Source organism: Coturnix japonica, chromosome 5 (assembly GCF_054131305.1).
Source record: "Coturnix japonica strain WE chromosome 5, WE-NBRP24, whole genome shotgun sequence".
Classification (NCBI taxonomy): domain Eukaryota; kingdom Metazoa; phylum Chordata; class Aves; order Galliformes; family Phasianidae; genus Coturnix; species Coturnix japonica.
Window position 1 is genome coordinate 37,334,857 of NC_140667.1, and position 20,328 is coordinate 37,355,184.

Consider the following 20,328-nt stretch of genomic DNA (forward strand, 5'->3'; position numbering starts at 1 on the left):
CTTTTCATTTTCTGGTAATTCGTTGTATGGTGGGGCCTCTTTAGCACGTGATACCTCTTCTGCTGGTGATGTTCCAAACCTTTTATCTTCAGGCCAGTCCATGATTACCTCTAGGATTCCTGGACGATTGAGGTTTCCCATTCGCGCTCGCTGTGTAATCAGCGTAATCCACTTGCTCCAGGTGACATCGGTAGCATGATGAGTGGAGGGAACCTGTCCTTTGAACATCCAGTTCAGCACTGGCAGTCGAGGTGCCAAAAGGAGCTGTGTTTCAGTCCCGACTACTTCGGAAGCAGCCCGAACCCCCTCATACGCGGCTAAGATCTCCTTCTCAGTTGGAGTGTAGCACTCTTCAGACCCCTTATATGATCGACTCCAGAATCCCAGGGGTCGGCCTCGGGTCTCTCCTGAGGCTCTTTGCCACAAACTCCAAGTGGGGCCTTTCTCTCCAGCAGCAGTATAGAGGATGTTCTTTACATCCTGTCCAGTCCGTACTGGCCCCAGAGCTACAGCTCGGGCTATCTCTTGTTTAATCTGTTCAAAAGCCTGCTGCTGCTCAGGGCCCCATGCAAAATCGTTCTTCTTCCGCGTCACCTGATAAAGGGGGCTTACAATGAGGCTGTAGTTTGGAATGTGCATCCTCCAAAAGCCTACTGCACCCAGGAAAGATTGTGTCTCTTTCTTGCTAGTTGGTGGAGACATGGCAGTGATTTTGTCGATCACATCTGCTGGGATGTGACGACGTCCATCCTGCCACTTTATACCTAAGAACTGAATTTCCTGGGCAGGTCCTTTTACTTTGCTTCGCTTAATAGCAAAGCCGGCTTGTAGAAGAATTTGGATTATCTGCTCTCCTTTTGTGAAAACCTCTTCTGCTGTATCACCCCACACAACAATGTCATCAATGTACTGCAGGTGTTCAGGAGCACCACCTTGTTCCAGTACAGTTTGGACCAACCCATGGCAAATGGTTGGGCTGTGTTTCCACCCCTGGGGCAAACGGTTCCAAGTATACTGAATGCCCCTCCAGGTGAAGGCAAACTGTGGCTTACATTCTGCAGCCAAAGGAATAGAGAAGAAGGCATTGGCAATGTCAATGGTGGCATACCATTTGGCTGCTTTTGACTCCAGCTCGTACTGGAGTTCCAACATGTCCGGCACAGCAGCGCTCAATGGGGGTGTGACCTCATTCAGGCCACGGTAGTCTACTGTCAGCCTCCATTCTCCACTGGCTTTACGCACTGGCCATATGGGACTGTTAAAAGGTGAGTGAGTTTTACTGATCACTCCCTGATTCTCCAACTGGCGAATCAAATCATGAATGGGGAGCAAGGAATCCCTGTTGGTGCGATACTGCCGTCTGTGCACTGTCTTTGTAGCAATCGGTACCTGCTGCTCTTTTACTCGTAGCAGCCCCACAACAGACGGGTCCTCTGACAGGCCAGGCAAAACAGACAGCTGCTTAATGTTGTCCATATCTACAGCAGCTATCCCAAAGGCCCATCGATACCCCTTAGGATCCTTGAAATGCCCCCTTCTGAGGTAATCAATACCCAGTATACATGGAGCCCCTGGGCCAGTCACAATAGGATGTTTTTGCCAGTCTTTGCCAGTGAGGCTTATTTCAGCCTCCAGCACAGTCAATTCTTGAGAGCCCCCAGTCACTCCAGAAATATGGATTGATTCTGTCCCTTCATGACTGGAGGGCATTAGGGTGCACTGTGCACCGGTATCCACCAGCGCCTTATATTCCTGTGGTTTTGATGTGCCAGGCCATCGAATCCACACAGTCCAATAAACTCTATTATCCCTTTCCCTCCCCTGACTGAGGGCAGGGCCCCTCTATTGGTTACCTGTGATGACTGGAGCAACTCCACTGGTGGTTGGTATGTCTAGTAGTTCTTTCACCCGTGCTCGTAGTGCAGAAGTGGGCTGATCATGCCACTTCCTCATGTCTTCTCCACGGTCACGTAGGTAGCGCCACATGGAAACACGCGGTGCAATCGTACTGTTGTTCTTTGCTCGAGCTGGGAAGCGTGTGCGTTTAACAGCTGAGACTTTTGATGATGCAGGTGAGGAGTAGGACTGGAATACTTTGATCAGATCCTTCATTAGACCTGGTGGCCCGTACGAGGATTGACCTTCATCAGTTGTTTCTGATACTATTACGGGATCATCATTACGATTAGTTGATGGAAACAATTTCTTGCACATTTCATCTACTCGGTTTTCTAGCCGTGAGATGGCAGAAACTGCGGCATGCAGTTGAGGGAGCTGCTGATCGGTGGTTTGAAGCATTATAATCAGCTCAACAACTCGGGGCCATCTGTCCACGAACCCTTTAGAACCTGTTACCAATGACTGTGCCATTCTCTCTGGTGCTGTACTTGTGATTTTCTGCCACATGTCAGGATCGGCCCTCACTCTCTCAGGGTCAAGTTCGCTTGGATCAGGGCTGTACAACATTTTCGCCATGGCCAATTCCCTCAGGCGCTGAATACCTTTTTGGACGGTATTCCAACTATCAAATTTAGGCTTCAAAGCATCCTTATAGGGGTACCTTTCTCTCACGGCTTCTAACAGCCGCAACCAGAGAGTGGCAGCTCCATCCGAACATCTGCTAATCCCTCTGTCGATACCTGCATCTTGGGCAATGTTTCCTAGTTGGCGAGCTTCATTACCATCTAGAGACAAGCTGTTGGCCCCGTTGTCCCAGCAGCGAAGCAACCAAGCAAGGATACCTTCATCTTGACGCCGTGTGAACTCCTTTCTTGAGCCTTGGATTTCAGTCAGCTTCAGAGGTCGACAATAGGTGATTTCCTCCTCATCATCAGTCTCTTCTTCATGCCTCTTGGTTTTTGCCTTTGCTTTTTTCGGTACTGCTCCATGCCCGGCACCTGGGTCTTCTGCAGCCCCCCCCTGTGCTTCTCCTTCTTTTCGTTCTAGACGCGTGGACACCCGTTTCCATTTCTTGCCTTCCACAGGGGCAACTGATATTGCTACTGATGCCTCCTGTGACTGATCAGAATTAACTTGGGCTTGAATCTCAGATCGGAAACTCTCTCTCTCCAGAATAGTATGATACAAAGCACGGTATGCATAAGCCAAACCCCACATAAGGTTTACCTCCTTAGATCTCTGACCCAAATACTCACTTAATTTCTTAGGGTCCCTTAGGTGTTCAAGAGTGAAATCCCATGACACTGCGGGTCCCCATGCTTCTAAGACTTTTCCTAAACCTTTCCATATTCCCTGCCAGTCATCATTCTCTGGTTCTGGAGGAGACTTCCGCATAGAACGAATGCATAGGAACATATATGCATTCATTAATAGTGATAACATGGATGCAAGTATGAGCCCTATCTCAGTTATTGAAAGGCGTGTGGAAATCTGAGAGTACAACCTAAATAAAAAGGGTTTATTTAGCCTGTACAATGAATTAAACATGGTGGTGTTTGTAAAATTGCCTGTTCCATCTGGGATGCAAGTACTTGTAAGATTCGCAATTCCATCTGGGATGCAAGTGTTTGTAAGATTCACAATTCCATCTGGGATGTAGGTGCCAAAATTCTGACCATACCACATCTCATAAAAGTACCAGGCAGGTGTCTCCATCAGTATCCACCTTATTAGGCTATATACCTGCACAATTCCACAACACCAAATTATGGTGTTAATAGTTGACCAATACTTTAAGAAGATCATAATTGCTTTCAATCCCTTAAACAGAGCAACTGGGATGAAGAGTGGATTCATAGCTGGCAGGCTCTGTAAAAGTCAGAGCTAGCTAGCTTTGCTCTAAGGGAGAAAGAAATCCCTTTGTTTTCTACACAAAAGTTAGATAGCAGTGCTGAGAATGTACAGCAGCCCTTAATGTTGACAATTTGTCTGGTATTTCAAGGTCACGTTCTCCGTGAGCAGCTACGAAAAGATAACACTCCCCTAACGAAGCTCTTTAAGAGTAAAGAGAGAGTTGTTCTAAAAGCTAAAAAGCTCTATGCCCGCATTCTCCACCAAAAAATCTGTCACGGGTTACTTAGATTTACCTATGCCCGTGACAGGGGAAGCCACCCGTGGGCCCCCCTCCCGGGGCCCGGAAAGGAGGGGGAAAAAGGGAGTGGGATAAAACAGCGACAATCTAAGGAGGAAAAACTTATTTTACTAAATATGATACCGAAATACAAGATAACACAATATAATATAATTGAGGCTAACAAATTGAACGAAACAGAGAGAGAGAGAGAGTCCCCGAAAACCGAGAGGCCTACTGTGAACTCTAGGCGACACGGCTGGAACGCTTCCCACTCTCCGAGAAGTTCGAGAGAAGAAGGAGGGCACTCCAGCCTGGGAACGAGATTATACAGCGTCCTGGTCCCGTGACTTATCATTAACCCTGTTGTTCTCTGGGATATGTAGTCTTCTTCTGTGGACTGCACATTCAATAGAAGTATCCATACTTTACATGATGTTATGATGTGGAATACTGATAGCAAAATTACAAAACCATGACAATGGTGAAGTGCTGGAATAAGCTGCTCAGAGAAACGGTGGATACCTCTCATCCCTGGGGGGACATTCAAGGCCAGGTTGATGGGACCCTGAGCAGCCTGGTCAGTGGGAGGCCGCCCTGCCCACGGCACAGCATTGTGACTGGGTGGGCTTTGAGATCCCCTCCAACCTAAGCCATTCTATGAAGTGCCTGAGGACTGATTTAGTATCAGCAGTAGAGCTGTTAGATGCTTGGGGCTGACTTGAGCATGTATTTCTGCTACAGATATTCATCCAATTTTACACATTAATTTCTAGTTTAATTCTTTGATTCAAGAATTAAGTCTCATGTAACTGCTTCAGCAAATGCAAGATGTGCAGTGCTGAGTGGCATTCAGCTGCAGCAAGTCATGCTGGACTTTTTAGCTGGAGAGTTACAAAAGTACCTGCTGCTCTTCCCTGCAAAGGAAGTAAAGTTGCTGTAGACTGAAGAGAGACTTATGTAGCTGGGAAGCACGTTTGAGAAAAAGGGATATGAAGTACAAAACTTCAGAGGCTTTTCAGTGTCTGTTAAGTGACCCAAGGACAGTTAACTGCACTTAATTTCCTAGTGAGTATCCCAGACAGTGTCATAGTTGGGTTATTAACTCTAGAACCCAAGGCAAATGCCAGTGTGTTAATTGCTTGCTGGTGCCTTAGAAGTAGACTAGAGACAGGATAGTGCTTTTTGTCAAGTGATACAGCATTTAACAGGATTTAAGAAAAAGCCATCATGCCCCATGCTAGAGTGAGCCATGCATATGAAATGCAGTGATACCCCATTTCTGTGACATACAGTATCGTGAGCTCAGAGAAACTAGTAAAATGTTTGTATTTGCTGCAATTGTAACAGTGTTTTTCTTATTTGTTGGTTTTTGTTGCAGTGAAACCAGCAGTGCATGCAGCAGCAGCGATACCGGACTGTTCACCAATGATGAGGGCCGCCAAGGTAACAACTGCCCTGAAATTTTCCTGGTGTTACAGGGAATTTCCATTGCCTTTTTAAAAACAGATCTGAAGAAAGATCTGAATTTGAAGCCAGACTGGAAAGAGAATGTAGGGAAAAGTCCAGTGGCTGGGAGGTGCTAGAAGTGATCAATATGATCTGAGGGCCATAAAGGTACAGCTTTGGTAGCAGTGCACTCTTGTATATCACAGAGTCATAGGTGTTGGAAGGGACCTTTGGAGATAATCTAGGCAAACCCCCTGCTAAAGCAGGTCCCCTGCAGTAGTGTGCATGGAAAAGCGTCCATATGGGTCCTGAGTATCTCCAGAGAAGGAGACTCCACAACCTCTCTGGGCAGCCTGTTCCAGCGCTCCATCACCCTCACTGAAATGAAGTGTATTTTCTCGTGGTCATATCAGATTTATAACATTTAGTATATAAAAAAACAAACCCCAACAAACTACTGTTACGGCGAGGCCTAGAGAGACAAGAGACATTTTATAGCTCTCCGTAGTGAAAGAGTAGAATTCACAATCTGTTTCTGTAGGTGTTTTAATTGTGGTCTACATACCGCTAGAGCCTGATCTGTTAGTTTTTTCCTCATGGGAAGGAAGAAACAACTCCAAAATTACAAGTACTGTCAACTCATCTAAAGAGCTGTGCTAAGAAGAGCCTTGCTGCTGTGTGTATTAGTTGAGCCTAGTATCTTCAAGGTCTATTGTAGTAATGGTTTCTTAGGGCTTTTGGGTGTGGAACAAATACTGATTTTATTTATCAGTGACAAGTGTTCAGTTTATGGGAGATAAGGTAGAAGGAAGTGTGAAAGCATTTGTTGTAGGCACGGGAGCACTCGGGACTGTTGTATTTGGAGCAGGTGGGGTATGACCCTGGAGACCTGTGAGTCTGTGCAGCTTGTGCTGGTGTGTATTCTGTCACGTGTCAAAAGCTATAATTTGGATGAGATCTCTCCTGGGGATATGTGAGCACTAAAGGAAGTAGAATCAGTGACTCAGTAGGAAATACTGCTTCACTTGTTACTGACCCAAGTGTCTGGGTGTGAGGCAACATGATGTTAGCAAATGAGCATACATTTTTTCTGATTATATTAGGCTGTAGGGCTGATCTGTGGTGACCTTGGGTGGCTCTAGCACTGCCTAGGGTAGGAATTTCAGAGATCAGCTTTGCCCTTTGCTGAGAAATAACGGTTTCCAGCATTCTGTTCTTCAAGAGCAACAGGAAAATAAAAGTCCCATCCCCTGTTTTTGCATATAGCTGTGCTGGGGGAGCTGAAGTTAGTGAGCACTTACCTATCAGACGATGGCATACCTGTAAGAGGTCTGTGATCACCTCTGCCTGTTCAAACTGTTTATATTATAATAGCTTTCTGGACAAGGTGTTTTAGCTTATGATAAAAAGGGTTGATAGTTTCTTAGAAATGTAAATGTTGTGTTTTCTAGTTAAATAAGGAATGTTTTCCTGTCCTTCTTTTAAACAATTTCTGGTCATAAGGAAGTAAACGATAAACAACAGCTCCTTAAGTCAATGAGATGGAGGCCAGGCAGGTTTACTGTGAATGGTGCCTAAAGCAGTTCACTATTAAGACAGCAACTGTATGGATTACAGTGGCCATGCTTTGTGGAGATCTTGGTAATGACTTCAGTTGCTGCTGCTCTACTTTTGCAGGGAAGATTGTAGTTCTGGCAGATGGAGTTTTTTCCTGTTAGCTGCTGTGTTAGGAGATCTGTTTTGTCAGTGAGTATGTTCCTTTTGCTTATCCAGCGAGCCTGCTGTCCTGTTGTGAAATCTTCCCTGTGGTTTCCTATAGAGTGTGCCAAATGATTGGCCTCTATTTCTGTCACAGTAATTACTTCAGAGAAAGAGATGTGCGTTAGACATCACACAGCATTGAACTAAGGTTGATGAGATGCGTCCACAACAGAGTGCTAAAGCTGCCCTAGGCAGGTCTATAAAGAAGGCTTTGTTCTATAGGGAAATTCTGTAGACTGAGTTGGATAATTTAAAGCATTTAGTGATATCCCATAGTTACTGCAAATGATTGAAACAGAATACAAATATAAGGTTCTCTAGGAATGAATTGCTAATGGAACTTCAGCTGTTGTTCCACATCCAAAATTGCCTACCTGTAGTACTTTGTGGGACAGTCACAGGGCACACTGGTATTTCTTGTGGTTAATTTCATTCTATTTATTTAGGAGATGATGAGCAGAGTGATTGGTTTTATGAAGGAGAATGTGTCCCAGGATTCACCGTCCCCAACCTTCTTCCCAAGTGGGGAGCTGACCACCGATCTGAAGTGGAACGGATTGACTCAGGCCTGGACAAGCTCTCAGATTCCACGTTTCTTTTACCCTCACGACCAGCTCAAAGAGGTGAGTTCCATAAGGAATAAGGTGTTTCGGAACTTCTGATTTGATGGTAAAAGTAAATTTCACTCATAGGTGCTGCAACGTAAAATGATATCGATGATCTGTTTTCTGTAATGATCCAGTTAAAAACAGCTTCACTAGTGGAGAAGATACCAAAGTACTTAACCTTCAGAGTCCCTCTGTTTTGTTTATGGCTTGTTTTTTGTTAAATAAAGATTTTGATTTCTGAATAAAAAGACATATCTGCTTCCTGCAGATTGAGAAACAGAGGCAGAAATCCTGATTTAACCAACTATTTTTCCAGTTTTGCTGGGAAGAATCTTCAATTTTCATGTGTTTGATTTATTCAGGATTTCATGCTCGCCTGAACCGCCTTCCAGGAGCTGCTGCCCGTTGTCTTCGGAAAGGTCGAAGGAGGCTTGTTGGCAAGGTATCCCCTTTTGCAAGATAGTGCATCTGTATTTCCAGTGCTGATTAGTACTGCAGTACTGTTCTAAGTTAGCACTTGGGTCCTTTCCTGCAGAAAGGAGGCACTGTACATTTTTGTTTCATAAATTTGGCTAACTGCTTTGATTGCTGGAAGCTGATTAAGATGTGGTGGGGCAGAGAGAGTTGTTAGTGGTAAAACTGATATGAAAGGAGGTTTGGTGGTGAATGATAGAAGTTTTAGACAGAATGTAGGGGAAAATGATGAGGTGTGAGACTTTTTTATACCAGGAACACCTACAAGGGCAGAGAGGTTACTCTAAGGTGAAAGAAGGTAAAACTGGAGGTATGTGCAATATTACCCAAAGCCATTGACCAGTTTTTTTTATTTGTAGGGCAAAACGCAAATAAAATGCTCGCCCTGTTCTTAAAGGAATAAACAGTACTTGGCAGGTGCCTGTCTAAGAGGGGGGGACACCTGGTCTGGATCTTCAAGTGTGGAGTGCAGTTGTCGTCTATAAAAGATGTTTATGAGAGTGGACGTTGTTGGTTGTGTTAGGTTTTACTGAGATGTGCTCTTGAATATACTGGCTTATATTCGTAGTTGGCTGGCTTTAGAGAGTTTGTTAACTCTAAGGAGTGTCACATGGGTCTGCTTTTTAGGTGAGTGTGATTTCTTCCTCAGAACTGTTGTCACAATTGAAAGATCCTCGTTTGCCCCTTCTTCCTTCTGCTCACCTTGCTTAGTTATAACAGGGGCTTAAAATATGAATCATCAGCCGGCAAGAGACTGGCTTTGGGTAGATTCCTCAGGCCACCTGGGTCTATTGGCAGCACCTCTAATGATCCAAATGAGAAAGATAATATTTACTTGTTTAATTCATCTTCATCACCTTAAAGGGATCTTTGTCATTTGCAGCGGAGGTCACTGCTTCCCCTTCCCCATCTCTCTCTAAATTGTAATCATAAATAATGAGTTTCATTCAGAGCTCCCCGCCAGCGAGCTGCTAATTACCAAAAGTACGGCTTGTAATTTACACAGTAATAAACCGTAAATTTAAACATTACAGCACTTTAAGTTAGTAATTTTCCTGCTGTAACAAATAGCCCATCTTTCACCCCTGCTGTTACTACTCCCCCTAAACTTCGAATGTGTATTGCCCATGTAACCTGGCAGAAACTATGAAGAATCTTACCTGCATGTTTTTTTATCCTCATTTTCAGACATTCCAGAAAGCACATTTCTTTTCTGGAGGTAGTTGCTATGCAGATGTGAACAGCTGCTGTGTCAGGCTGCGTGTGTATGCTGGTATCAAGCACATAACACAAGGCAGCGTCTCTCAGAGAAAAAATAATGTGCTTGCAGAGTAAGCCCTTTCTCCTGGGATACACCTTTCCTTTAGCTGTTAAATGTCCACATGCTAAATTGCTGTTTTCAGAGAGGGAGAACTTCATGTTTCCTCTTTGTTTCTTTCACCTGTACTTGATAAATCCCTTTCCCCTTTGGCTGTAGGGACTGCATTCAGTTTTGTGAGGAACATACTTTTTAGTAAAGTATTGTAGTCTGTGCCTCAGCCTACATATGGCCCAGGCTGACACTAGTGTAAACTGGTTCCATTTCCTCCATTATCCTTGTGCTGTATGCTTTGTGATGTTGCAGTCCTTGGTGCGCCCCTCTGCAAGCAATTGTGGTCACTAAAACAATTAACAAACAACAATAATAACACAAAAATAATAAAACCAAATGGTCTTTTGCCTCCAGTCAAGATTCTAAAAGGAGAGGATGTTTAGCTGAGAGCGGGCTGGGAGAGCAATGTTTGTTTTTAGTAGCAGCAGTAAACTACGACTGCTCACTGCATGAGTCTGCAACCTTTTACCTGTCTTTGTGTTTCAGGAGACCTCCATCAGCACTGTGGGCACCGAGAGGCTAGGTCATGTTAGCGATCCACGCCAGAAAGAGTAAGGTCCTTAACAGCAGTTGTTGTGGGGTTTTGGGAGGGGAGGAAGAACTTTGGGATCCTCTTCCCTTCTGTGACTGAAGGGAATGAAGAGCTCTGTGGTTAAGTTAAGAATGCAGTTACCTGCTGAGTGGGAGACAGTCCTCTACTGGCAGTTTCTCCATTTTCTTTTTTGTAATCGCTGACTCACTTTTTTGTTACTAGGCTGCCCCAGTATGTGGACACTGGTCAAATGCCCTTTTAGTTGCAGTCAGCCTTTTCTGACTGCAGAAATGATGCTGATAAGGGCAGTAGTGAATTTGCTTTCTCTTTCTTGGGTGTGTTATGTCTCCTTTCCCAAACTGTGTTTTAAAATTAAGTCAGCAATAGAAACAGATATGGTGCCTATCCCTTGGCGTCCCTTTAATGCTGTTCTTGTTGGGTTGTGATTAGGTAGAGGTAGCTCCTCTCCCCCTGTAATGCAGCAGGTCCAACCTTCACTAGCTGTCAGTCCCCAGTTTTCTTACTTGGATTTGGAATTTGTTGTTTTTAGTATGAGTCCTAATGAGTTTAATCTCTCTCTTTTTTCCCCTCCATATTTGTTCTTCCGTTGCTCTTTTCTCCTCATTCTCAACCCTCTTTTTTCCCCCTCAATATTCATTCCTTCCTTGGCATGGCTCCCACCTGTCCTACCAACCCTGCCTCCTTCCAGTTTTTGGTTACCATCGATGGGGAAGAGAGATCGCAACCAGGTAAGCTGTCTATGCTCTACCTTTTCTATTTTATTGGTTTCCTTCTCTTTAGAAAAAACAAAATGCTGGCTTCTGATTTCATTCACACCGTGGCCTTTGCACATGAGGTGAGGTGGAATCATAGAATCTTTATAGCTGGAAGTGGTCTTTAAAGGTCATCTAGTCCAACTCCCCTGCCACAAAGAGGGACATGCCCAACTAGATTTTGTTACTCAGGGCCTGGTCCAGCCTCGCCTTGGAAGTCTCCATGGATGTGGCATCAACCACAACTCTGGGCAACCTGTCCCAGTAGCTCTGTCCCTTCTCTTTTTGGTAACTGTTGTCTTCTGAACTTGAGTGCAACCCACATCTCTGGCATTATGTTGTCTGAATAGCTGAGGAACTCCTTTTGTTTGTCTTGGTGTTTCAGGTTAGTGTCTGCCCTCCTCCCCAGTAATTAGTGGGAGGGAGAATGACTATTGTCAGGAGAAGCATTGGCCTCATAGAATTCCACGATAATTGGAACATTTTTCTCTTTTCACATGCTTTGTTTTGCCTTATTTGGCTTAGGCTTCTTCCTGATAGTCAACAGAGAAGGGGAAAAAATTAAAAACACCAATTGTTATCTGTCTGTAATTAAATAGCAGATGTAACAGGAAGTAGAAAGAAGTGAATAACAAGAGAAATAGGCACTCTTTTAGCTGACTGTATCTGTGGTGTAGGCACTTCTACTGTTTTGTATTTTTTCTTTGTAAGTTTTACATGGCTTCAGTGGTAGGAAAATTTATTCATGATGTAAGACCTTGGGTTCCTGATAGTGGCAAGCAAAAAAGATGTTCCTTTTAGAGGGTGGTGCTGTAGTGGTGTTCCTAGACATGCACTCTTCTGTTCCATTGCTAGTTGGCTTTTGGTTAGTGAACACTATGACTGAACATTGTTTTACCCTGTAGGTGACTGTAAATACATACATGGCAAGTCTTTATGCGAAGAGGTATTTTATGGCCTTTGTGCAACTGCGCATTCCTTGTTAATGACACCATTTCACATACCACTTTTATACTGTTAAAGAGAGATAACTCAATAAGCTTATAAATGACCAATATAAATTAGTTTTATTTTTTGTAACTGATCTTGCTTCAGCTACAGAGAGGTACTGATGATTCTCCCCTATGGTGCTGCTGCAGCATTACTTCACTGATGGTAAACTAATAGCCCAATTTAAGGAGGAACTCACTGTTAAGTAGCTTTGTGGTGCGTAGTTCCTCTTTTTTGTCAGACAGTTTGAAGACAAAGGCCTAATACTGAATTCTAGGCTTCCATATAATGTTTATGACAAGCGTTGCTACAGCTATGGATATTCCCTATTTAAAAATGCATCAGTAACCCTAGTAATATAAGAACAAGCATTCTGGAAATCAGTCAAACACTTCTGCAAAATGGATGGAAATAAATTTCCTGATTGTGGTGTGATTTATAAATAAAGAGGAAGAAATGTTGAATGGAAATGTTGTGTGGGCACCCTCGGGCAACTACTAGCCTAAGCCATCTATTTGCATATTGAGCTAGGTTTGCTCTCTGCATTGATCGAGTAGATTGTTGCATGTCTTTCCCATCCCTTAAAAAAACAGCAGAGCTGCATCTTCTACAATAAACGGTCTTGCACAGGCTTCAGGATTTGTTGGTGTGTGCCATACAAAGGGTACAAGATAGCCTGACCACACATGATTTTAGAAGATTGTTTCAAGTGGTTTGCAAGTAAAGCTTGTGACTGAGAGGAGCTGCTCACTTGCTGTGGAATGAATTTTGAGCTCAGTGTGAACTGAGCCTGGTGGACCCGAGCCTTTTAGAGATCTGTTTCAGTGATACGTTTGAATATGGCGGAATATTGAAGCTGTTGGGAAGTTCTGTGCATTAAGTTTTCATTCTACAATATGAATGTGGACAAGGGGCTTCACTAGAGGAAGGTAGATTTTTCTACTTAAGTGCAGCAGTAGAGCTCTCTGAGTAATGCTCTCAGTCAACCAGCGTTTCTAATAATGTGAGTTGAAAAAGAAGCATGCTTGTAGGGCTGTCTGTTGGGAGAAGATGCTTATAAGATTTACTGTTGCACTCTGAGCAAGGTCTGCTGTCTGAACTGAGAGTTCTCACCTAGCCTTATCCCTTGGTGTTTCAGAAAGGTGTTCATATACTGCATGAACAACTGTAGGGAATAGATCTGAGCAGCTGTATCTGGAGACTGTTTCTTTTAATGCTTTGCTTAAATAAAATCTCTTGACTTTCCAGTTCAATCCATTATCTCCTCTGTACTCTCTGGATGTGCTTGCTGATGCTTCCCACCGAAGATGCTCGCCAGCACACTGCACTGCCAGGTAACTCCCTTTCTCTGCTCTGTTGGGTTGTCTTGGTTCCCTTCCATATGTATCTTCAGTAGTACTGTGCAGTATGAACAGTTGTCACAAGCATGGAACTTAATGCACTTTTTCTAAGAGACCTGTGTTCCAACTTAGCATAGGACATACCGATGCAGATTGTCTGGCAAAGTACTATAAGCACGTAAGAGTGTATTGAAAATGTCTGTGGCAGATAGGCAGAACATATTGTGTTTTTAGAAACAAATGCAATCTGTTCTTCCTTGTGCATTCAGTTGCTGCAATTCTGTTGCCTAGGTATGAATGGGTATAGTATTGTTGCCCAGTATTAAAATCGGAACAAGATGAGAAGGAAAATACTGATAGACTACTGTAAGTGACATGCTAAGGCATTTTGGTATCTTAAGAGCCTAAAATAGAGCCTCTGACCAGGTTCAGAACTAGTCACCTAAATCAAATTAGGTGACCTCTAATGGCTTGGTATCTTTCTGTGTTCCTGTAGCTGGTTTGCCCAAATGTCGAGGTATATTTGAGTTTGCGTGGTTGGGGTTAACTTGCTGTTCAGGCACCTTCTGCTGAATAATCCTAAATTAAATCCAAGAGTTGTCCTTGGCTGTGACTTCTGTTCTTGTGCTGCAGGTGACTATCTGAAGGTAAGGTGCCCTTGAGCTCTTTACTATACAAAGAAGCAAGGTCCTGCTTGGGACACAGTTCTGCTTACGTGCTTGTACGAAGGACCAAATCTGAAAGAACCGTCTGGACTTTCAGCTTCATGGCTTTTTTTTCCCCTTGTTAATTAGCAAATAGAGCATGAAAAATGTACTGAGGTTGTGTGTGTCTGAGCGAAAGCTTGGCACCTACCCAGCAAAGCTTCTCCTCCCTCTGGCTTCTGCAGGGAATTTTGTGATACCGCACCATGACCTCATGCTGCTGTAGGCAGCATGCTAAAGCTGAAAAGGTTTGGGGGGGAGAGAAATCAGCTCTTAAACATTCATCTGATGAATGGATGAGAACAAAAATAACTCAGAATATTGTGCATAAGTAAATTGGTGCTTTTGCATCAGTCTGGGGATGTTTTGTGCCTGTGAAGCAAGAAGGTTGGTTGCAGCGAAGATAACCTTTCTTGTGCCTCAAGAGTTTCACTTTGTGCTGTACAGAAGTTACATGTGAGACCAACTGTTTCCTGTTGGTGCTCCAGAAAGGGGATCTCAACAGTTCCCACTCAAATTTGAACAGTGTCTACCTTTATAATGATCAGTGAAGGCCTTTTCCAAAGCTGTGGAACAACATTTCAGAAGCTGGAGTGATCATATTTGCTTATACTTTATGCATGTATTGCCTAGTTATCCTATGGGTATAAGCTTGGCTCCTTCCTATAAAGAATAAGTGGCTGTTATCCTGACACACATAATCCCAATGATTTGTTACTGAATGTTGATCAGGAAGTAGTTTGTCCAATCCCAGCGGTAAGTGTATTTTTAAGTGTTTGTTGTTAAGTAGCTTCCTACTATAGCGTGTAATGTTGTTAATGTGTGAAAGAATCTGGGGAGGAGGGAGTGCAAAACTATGGTAAGAATTAAAAAATGTTACATGGTCTCAAACATGAGAGAACTTTTAGTGCAAGATGTTTACATAAAGGTGCTGCCAGGGGCACAGAGGAAAATTGGGAACATTCTCTTAACAGGAGCTGCTCTTCAGATATTTCCCAATTAACCTTTCCTCTCTTTTTGTGGATGGAGTCAGTTCCCATAGCTTGTTTTTTAGCAAGTTCTATCAGTCCTGGAGAAACTCTACTTAGAAATGTGTCAGAATAGGGTGGGGAAGGCTAATGCCCAGAGAGTGATGTGAAATGTGTTAGAGAATCATAGAATCATCAAGGTTGGAAAAGACCTAAAAGATCATCCAGTCCAACCGTTCACTTATTACCAATAGCTCCTACTAAACCATGTCCCTCAACACAACATCCAGTCGCTCCTTGAGCACCCCCAGGGTCGGTGACTCCACCACCTCCCTGGGCAGTGCATTCCAGTGCCTGACCACCCTTTCTGAGAAGTAATGTTTCCTAATGTCCAGCCTGAGCCTCCCCTGCCACAGCTTGGAACCATTCCCTCTAGTTCTATCACTGATTACACGAGATAAGAGGCCAACCCCCAGCTCACTACAACCTCCCTTCAGGAAGTTATAGAGAGCAATAAGGTCTCCCCTGAGCCTCCTCTTCTCCAGGCTGAACATTCCCAGCTCCTTCAGCCACTCCTCATATGGCCTGTGCTCCAGACCCCTCACCAGCTTTGTTGCCCTCCTTTGAACACATTCCAGGGCCTCAATGTCTTTCTTGCAGTGAGGGGTCCAAAACTGTACACAGTACTGGAGATGCGGCCTCACCAGTGCTGAGTACAGGGGGACAATCACCTCTCTGCTCCTGCTGGCAACACTTTCTGATGGAAGCCAGGATGCCATTGGCCTTCTTGGCCGCCTGGGCACACTGTTGGCTCATGTTCAGCTGAGCATCAATCAGTACCCCCAAGTCCATTTCCTCTACGCAGTCTTCCAGGCACTCTGCCCCAAGCCTGTAGTGTCGCCCGGAGTTGTTGTAGCCGAAGTGCAGGACATGGCATTTGGTCTTGTTGAACCTCATCCCATTGGCTTCAGCCCAGCTCTCCAGCCTGTCCAGATCCCTTTATAGGGCCTCGCTATCCCCAGGCAGATCCACACTCCCAGCCAATTTGGTGTCATCTGCAAACTTACTTAGTGTGCACTCGATGCCCTCATCCAGGTCATCAATAAAGATATTGAAGAGGACAGGCCCCAGCACTGATCCCTGGGGTGAAAATCCTGTTTTGATGTTATGGATATCCAGTTTGTGCAATCTCATGCCCTCTGTGCAGTGGAAGATTACCTCACTGTTGAGTTCCTTCTAGCACAGATCACACAATCGTTTTGGTTAGAAAAGACCTTGAAGATCACCTGGTCCAACCGCCAGCCCCTCCCACCATGTCCACTGAACAAATGTGTCCAGTGGAAGCGTAGCTACCAGCCAGAGACTATTCTGTGCCACGGAAGTGTTTTCTTTGCCTCTGTGATAGATTTTGGTGTACTTCATCTGGAGTCACACAGTGATTATTTTAGGCAGAGCTGTTAGCTGAAGTCCTGAGCACAGATCAAGAAAGGCTTTTCATTGTCAAAGAGGTTCTATGTGGAAGGTTCCTTGGGAAGTCTTATTTGAACGGCAGTATGAATTGTACGCTACCAAGATTACCTTTCTTGCTTTATATCTGTGATGAGAAGAGATTCATTCAAAGTGTGTGCATAGCAGTGGGAATTTCACACCCATCATTAGAAGCAGTTTTGTGTGTGTGGTGACTGTTATCATTAGTGGTATAATTTTATTTTGTGAAGCGAGGAGAGTTTCCTGCTTTCTTACAGTCCTCCCAAGGGACAACTGGTGTATTAATTTGCTGTATTGCCTCCTGGCTGTTCCCAGGCTGTTTTTCCTCTTCATCATGGAATTTTTAATGGCCCTGCTGCCTCTCGGGAGGCATGCAAGTAAGAGTACCTCAGGGATCTCTTCCTTTTTTCACATGCCTATAATTACTCTCCTTTAAGAGCACAAAAGCGTTTGCTAATCATGTCTTGTCTGTTAAGGTTTCTGCTTGACGATGCTGGCTGTTAAAAGCAAGCAAGACGAGACTTGCATGGACAGCCCAAGTGATCCTTCCCTTCATTCCTTTCTACCCATTTACCTCTCTGGGAGAAAGAACAATCTGAAAAGAATTGTTACCTTGAACTCCACTTGTAGGGAATTTTCAGAGTCATAGAATCACCAAGGTTGGAAAAGACCTCTAAGATTATCCAGTCCGGCTGTCCAACAGTCACCAGTATTTCCCACTGAACCATGTCCCTCAGTACAACATTAAACATTTCTTGAACCCCTCCAAGCTTGGTGACTGCACCACATCCCTGGGCAGCCCAGTCCAGCACCTGACCACTCTCTCAATGAAGTAGTGTTTCCTAAAGTCCAAACTGAATCTCTCCTATCACAGCTTGAGGCCATTCTGTCTAGTCTTATCACTAGTTATGTGGGAGAAGAGGCTGACTGCCACCTCACCACAACCTTCTTTCAGGTAGGTTCTTTTTAATACACCCCCGTATACCATTGGCCTTTTTGGCCACAAGGGCACACTGCTGGATCATGGCCACCCTGTCGTCCACCAGGACACCCAGGTCCCTCCCTGCAGAGCTCCTCTCCAGCAGGTCATCCCCAACCTGTACTGGTGCATGCAATTATTCCTCCCTAGGTGACAAGTAGATGATGCAGATGGAGATTTGAAGGACATCTGTAGAACGTTCCAGCTCTAGAAATATGTGTGTCTATTGTAAATCTCATTCTTTTGTAACTGTACAGAGATCCTGGCATTTCTGCCTCTTATTCAAGCATATGGAAGTATACATTGCCTGCAATGTCAGGCCTGTCCTGAGGTAGCGGAAGGATTGAATGAATTTTCATAATTCCATGCTGTCCCACTTGATCAGGACAGTATCCAGTTTATTCCATGCAGCCTGTCCACACATCTTAATCTTCCTGAGATGTCTATACATGTGTTTTTCCATCGTCTGCTTTAGGTACATTCATCCCATTTTTTTCCTTTTTTTTTTTCTTACTGAGATACAACCGCTATATAGCAATAGGAGATAACCAAGAAGGAAAATTAGCTCACTTCTTTTGGTGGCCAGCAATGGCTCAGGAGGAGTGCAATCTCTGTCCGGGGAGATGCTGCTCCTTCACTGCTAACCTTTACAGGATGTTGAAGAGGGATGGATCCAAGCTCCACCCCTTCTGGTCACTGAGGTGCATTGCTTGTACCTGAGCTCCTTGGGTTAACCACACCTTCTCACCTGGTGCTCAACCATTGGTTCAGGCCACAACCTGGTGATTCTGCTGTGCCACCATAAACCTCAGGTAACAGCATTTCCAGATTCAGAGGAAGAATGTTTCATTTGGCCTACGGTTGCTGGGAATATAGCATCTCAGCAGCAGCACTTGGACTGTGTGGCATTTTTTTAGAAGTAGTGCCCTTGTTAGATGCTGTCTCTGCTGAACGTTTATTTTAACATGAGGATAATAACACCCCTTGTTTGTGTGACAGCAGATTGATGGCTACCTAATTTTCTCTATATAGTCCACTTGTTTTGCTTCTTCCAGAGGTTGTCAGCAGAGAAACTGAATAATATGAGATTACAGCAAGAAATGTGTGTGATATACCACCTGTTTCCAAGAAGGACACAGACTGTTGCAGTTGTTTTTGCAGGATGTTTTCAGAGACTTCTGTTTTGAGATTGAGGTGTATTTTATGTACATATAGACATGTCCAGAAAGAAACTATACATTTTTTTTTTTTAATATAAAACCATTTTTTTCTACATGTGTAATTTCTCATTCGCTAATTCCTGTCAATAAGAAGATGAGGTGTGAGCTGGATGTATTGCAGCTACCAGGGAAGTTTCATTTTGGAGCCTGCTTTCTCTCTCCATGTGTGTTCAGTTTTTTCTCTTCTTGAGGCAGAATTTCAGTCCTCTCTAGACTGAGGTTGATTTCCATGTTAGTGCCCAGTTGACTACCAGATTTAATGGGGATTTAGCTCTGCAATTTTTTTTTTCTTATGATCCACCAGCTGTTGTCCAATTAGACAGTTTTTTCCTTGTTACTGTTTGTGCAGCGTTCAACAAAATATAGAACCCTAGCAGAAGAAATAGAAAGCCAGTAAAACCAGATTAAATACCATTGTGTCTTCCCAGTTTAGCCTCAAATCTGTCATTCCACAATGCTCAGTGCCTCTGACTTCTTTACAAGGAGGCTTGTGACAGTGCTACAGTGTGTATTTTCTGCCATCCTTTCCTCTTGGCCCCGTTCAGTTCTATCTCTGAGTTGCATTTAACCTGTTCAGAGTTGTTGTTTAAATCTACATTTTGCAGAAGAACTAATTCATGGTTGCATCGTGACACAGATTTTTCACTCTTTATAGTTAACATCTGTCTGCTGTGACATGGTGTGCTGTGCATACCCATTACCATACCATATGGTATGGCATATCCCTTTGGCCAGTGTGGGTCAGCTGTCCTGGCTGTGTCCCCTCCCAGCTCCTTGTGCACCACTAGCCCATCGTTGTCAGGGTAACGCAAGGAGCTGAAAACGACTTGAGTTAGTAAGGACTAAACCAAAACATCAGATGTTATCAACATCTTTCTCATCCTAAATCCAGAGCACAGTTCCATACCAGCTACTAGCAAGAAGGTAATATATACCCCAGCTGAAATGAGGACAACTGGGATTCACCAATTTCTTCTCTTAACAGTGTAACACCAGTAGTATGGTATCTACCAGAAAATGCTCATTTCGTGAATTGTAACATGGATGCCCTTCCTGCCCGTGTTTTAATGAAGTGTATCATTTCTTTGTGCATTGTTTCATTTCTCCCTCTCCCAAAGTACCTACAGTCTGGAGATTCCCTGTACGTGGATTTACAGTGCCTGCAAAGTGCACCAACCACTTGAAACTGACACTTTTACCACCAGGGCAGTCAGAGCCAGTGAGTAATCAATAGGTTACTGATTTACTAACTAGAGCGTTGGTGATCAATAAGGGATAAACCTGAATGAAATACGTGTGATGGAGACTATTTATAACCTCTGAGCCTTTGTATGTTAGAGGTAGGGCTGCTAGATTCAGTGTCCTTGTGTCTCCAGCTGGAGTACAATGTGCCTTTATTTTCAGTACAATAAAGAATTATGAGATTCTCTCCCTTTTCTTCTTTTCTCATTCTCTTTTGCAATTGTGAGGTAAGGGTAGGTGTGGTTTGAGCGTGGATCTGAGAACCAGGAGCCCTTATTCTAAATCCAGCTGTAACATTTGTAAAGTGGATTGCATAAAGTCCCCTGGAATTGATTGTGCGTACTTCTTCTGTAGTATGTAGTGGTTCTTCAGAAAGGATCAGCTGCCTAATGTTGGGG

The 20,328-nt window shown here is 43.9% G+C and overlaps 1 protein-coding gene across 8 annotated transcripts in view; it reads left to right on the forward strand.

The window, feature by feature from the left end:
• The window catches only part of GPATCH2L (G-patch domain containing 2 like), a 69,103-nt gene that overhangs the window by 35,323 nt on the left and 13,452 nt on the right, over positions 1-20,328 (forward strand). For 6 of the 8 annotated variants that reach the window (XM_085549226.1, XM_085549228.1, XM_085549229.1 and 3 more), the window contains exons 3-8: positions 5,412-5,476; positions 7,687-7,863; positions 8,211-8,290; positions 10,181-10,245; positions 10,936-10,975; positions 13,238-13,323. In XM_085549226.1, the coding sequence (XP_085405352.1) occupies positions 5,412-5,476; positions 7,687-7,863; positions 8,211-8,290; positions 10,181-10,245; positions 10,936-10,975; positions 13,238-13,323 (513 nt within the window). The remainder of the gene's footprint in view (positions 1-5,411; positions 5,477-7,686; positions 7,864-8,210; positions 8,291-10,180; positions 10,246-10,935; positions 10,976-13,237; positions 13,324-20,328) is intronic. The other 2 variants (XM_085549230.1, XM_085549231.1) reach the window with 1 other exon arrangement.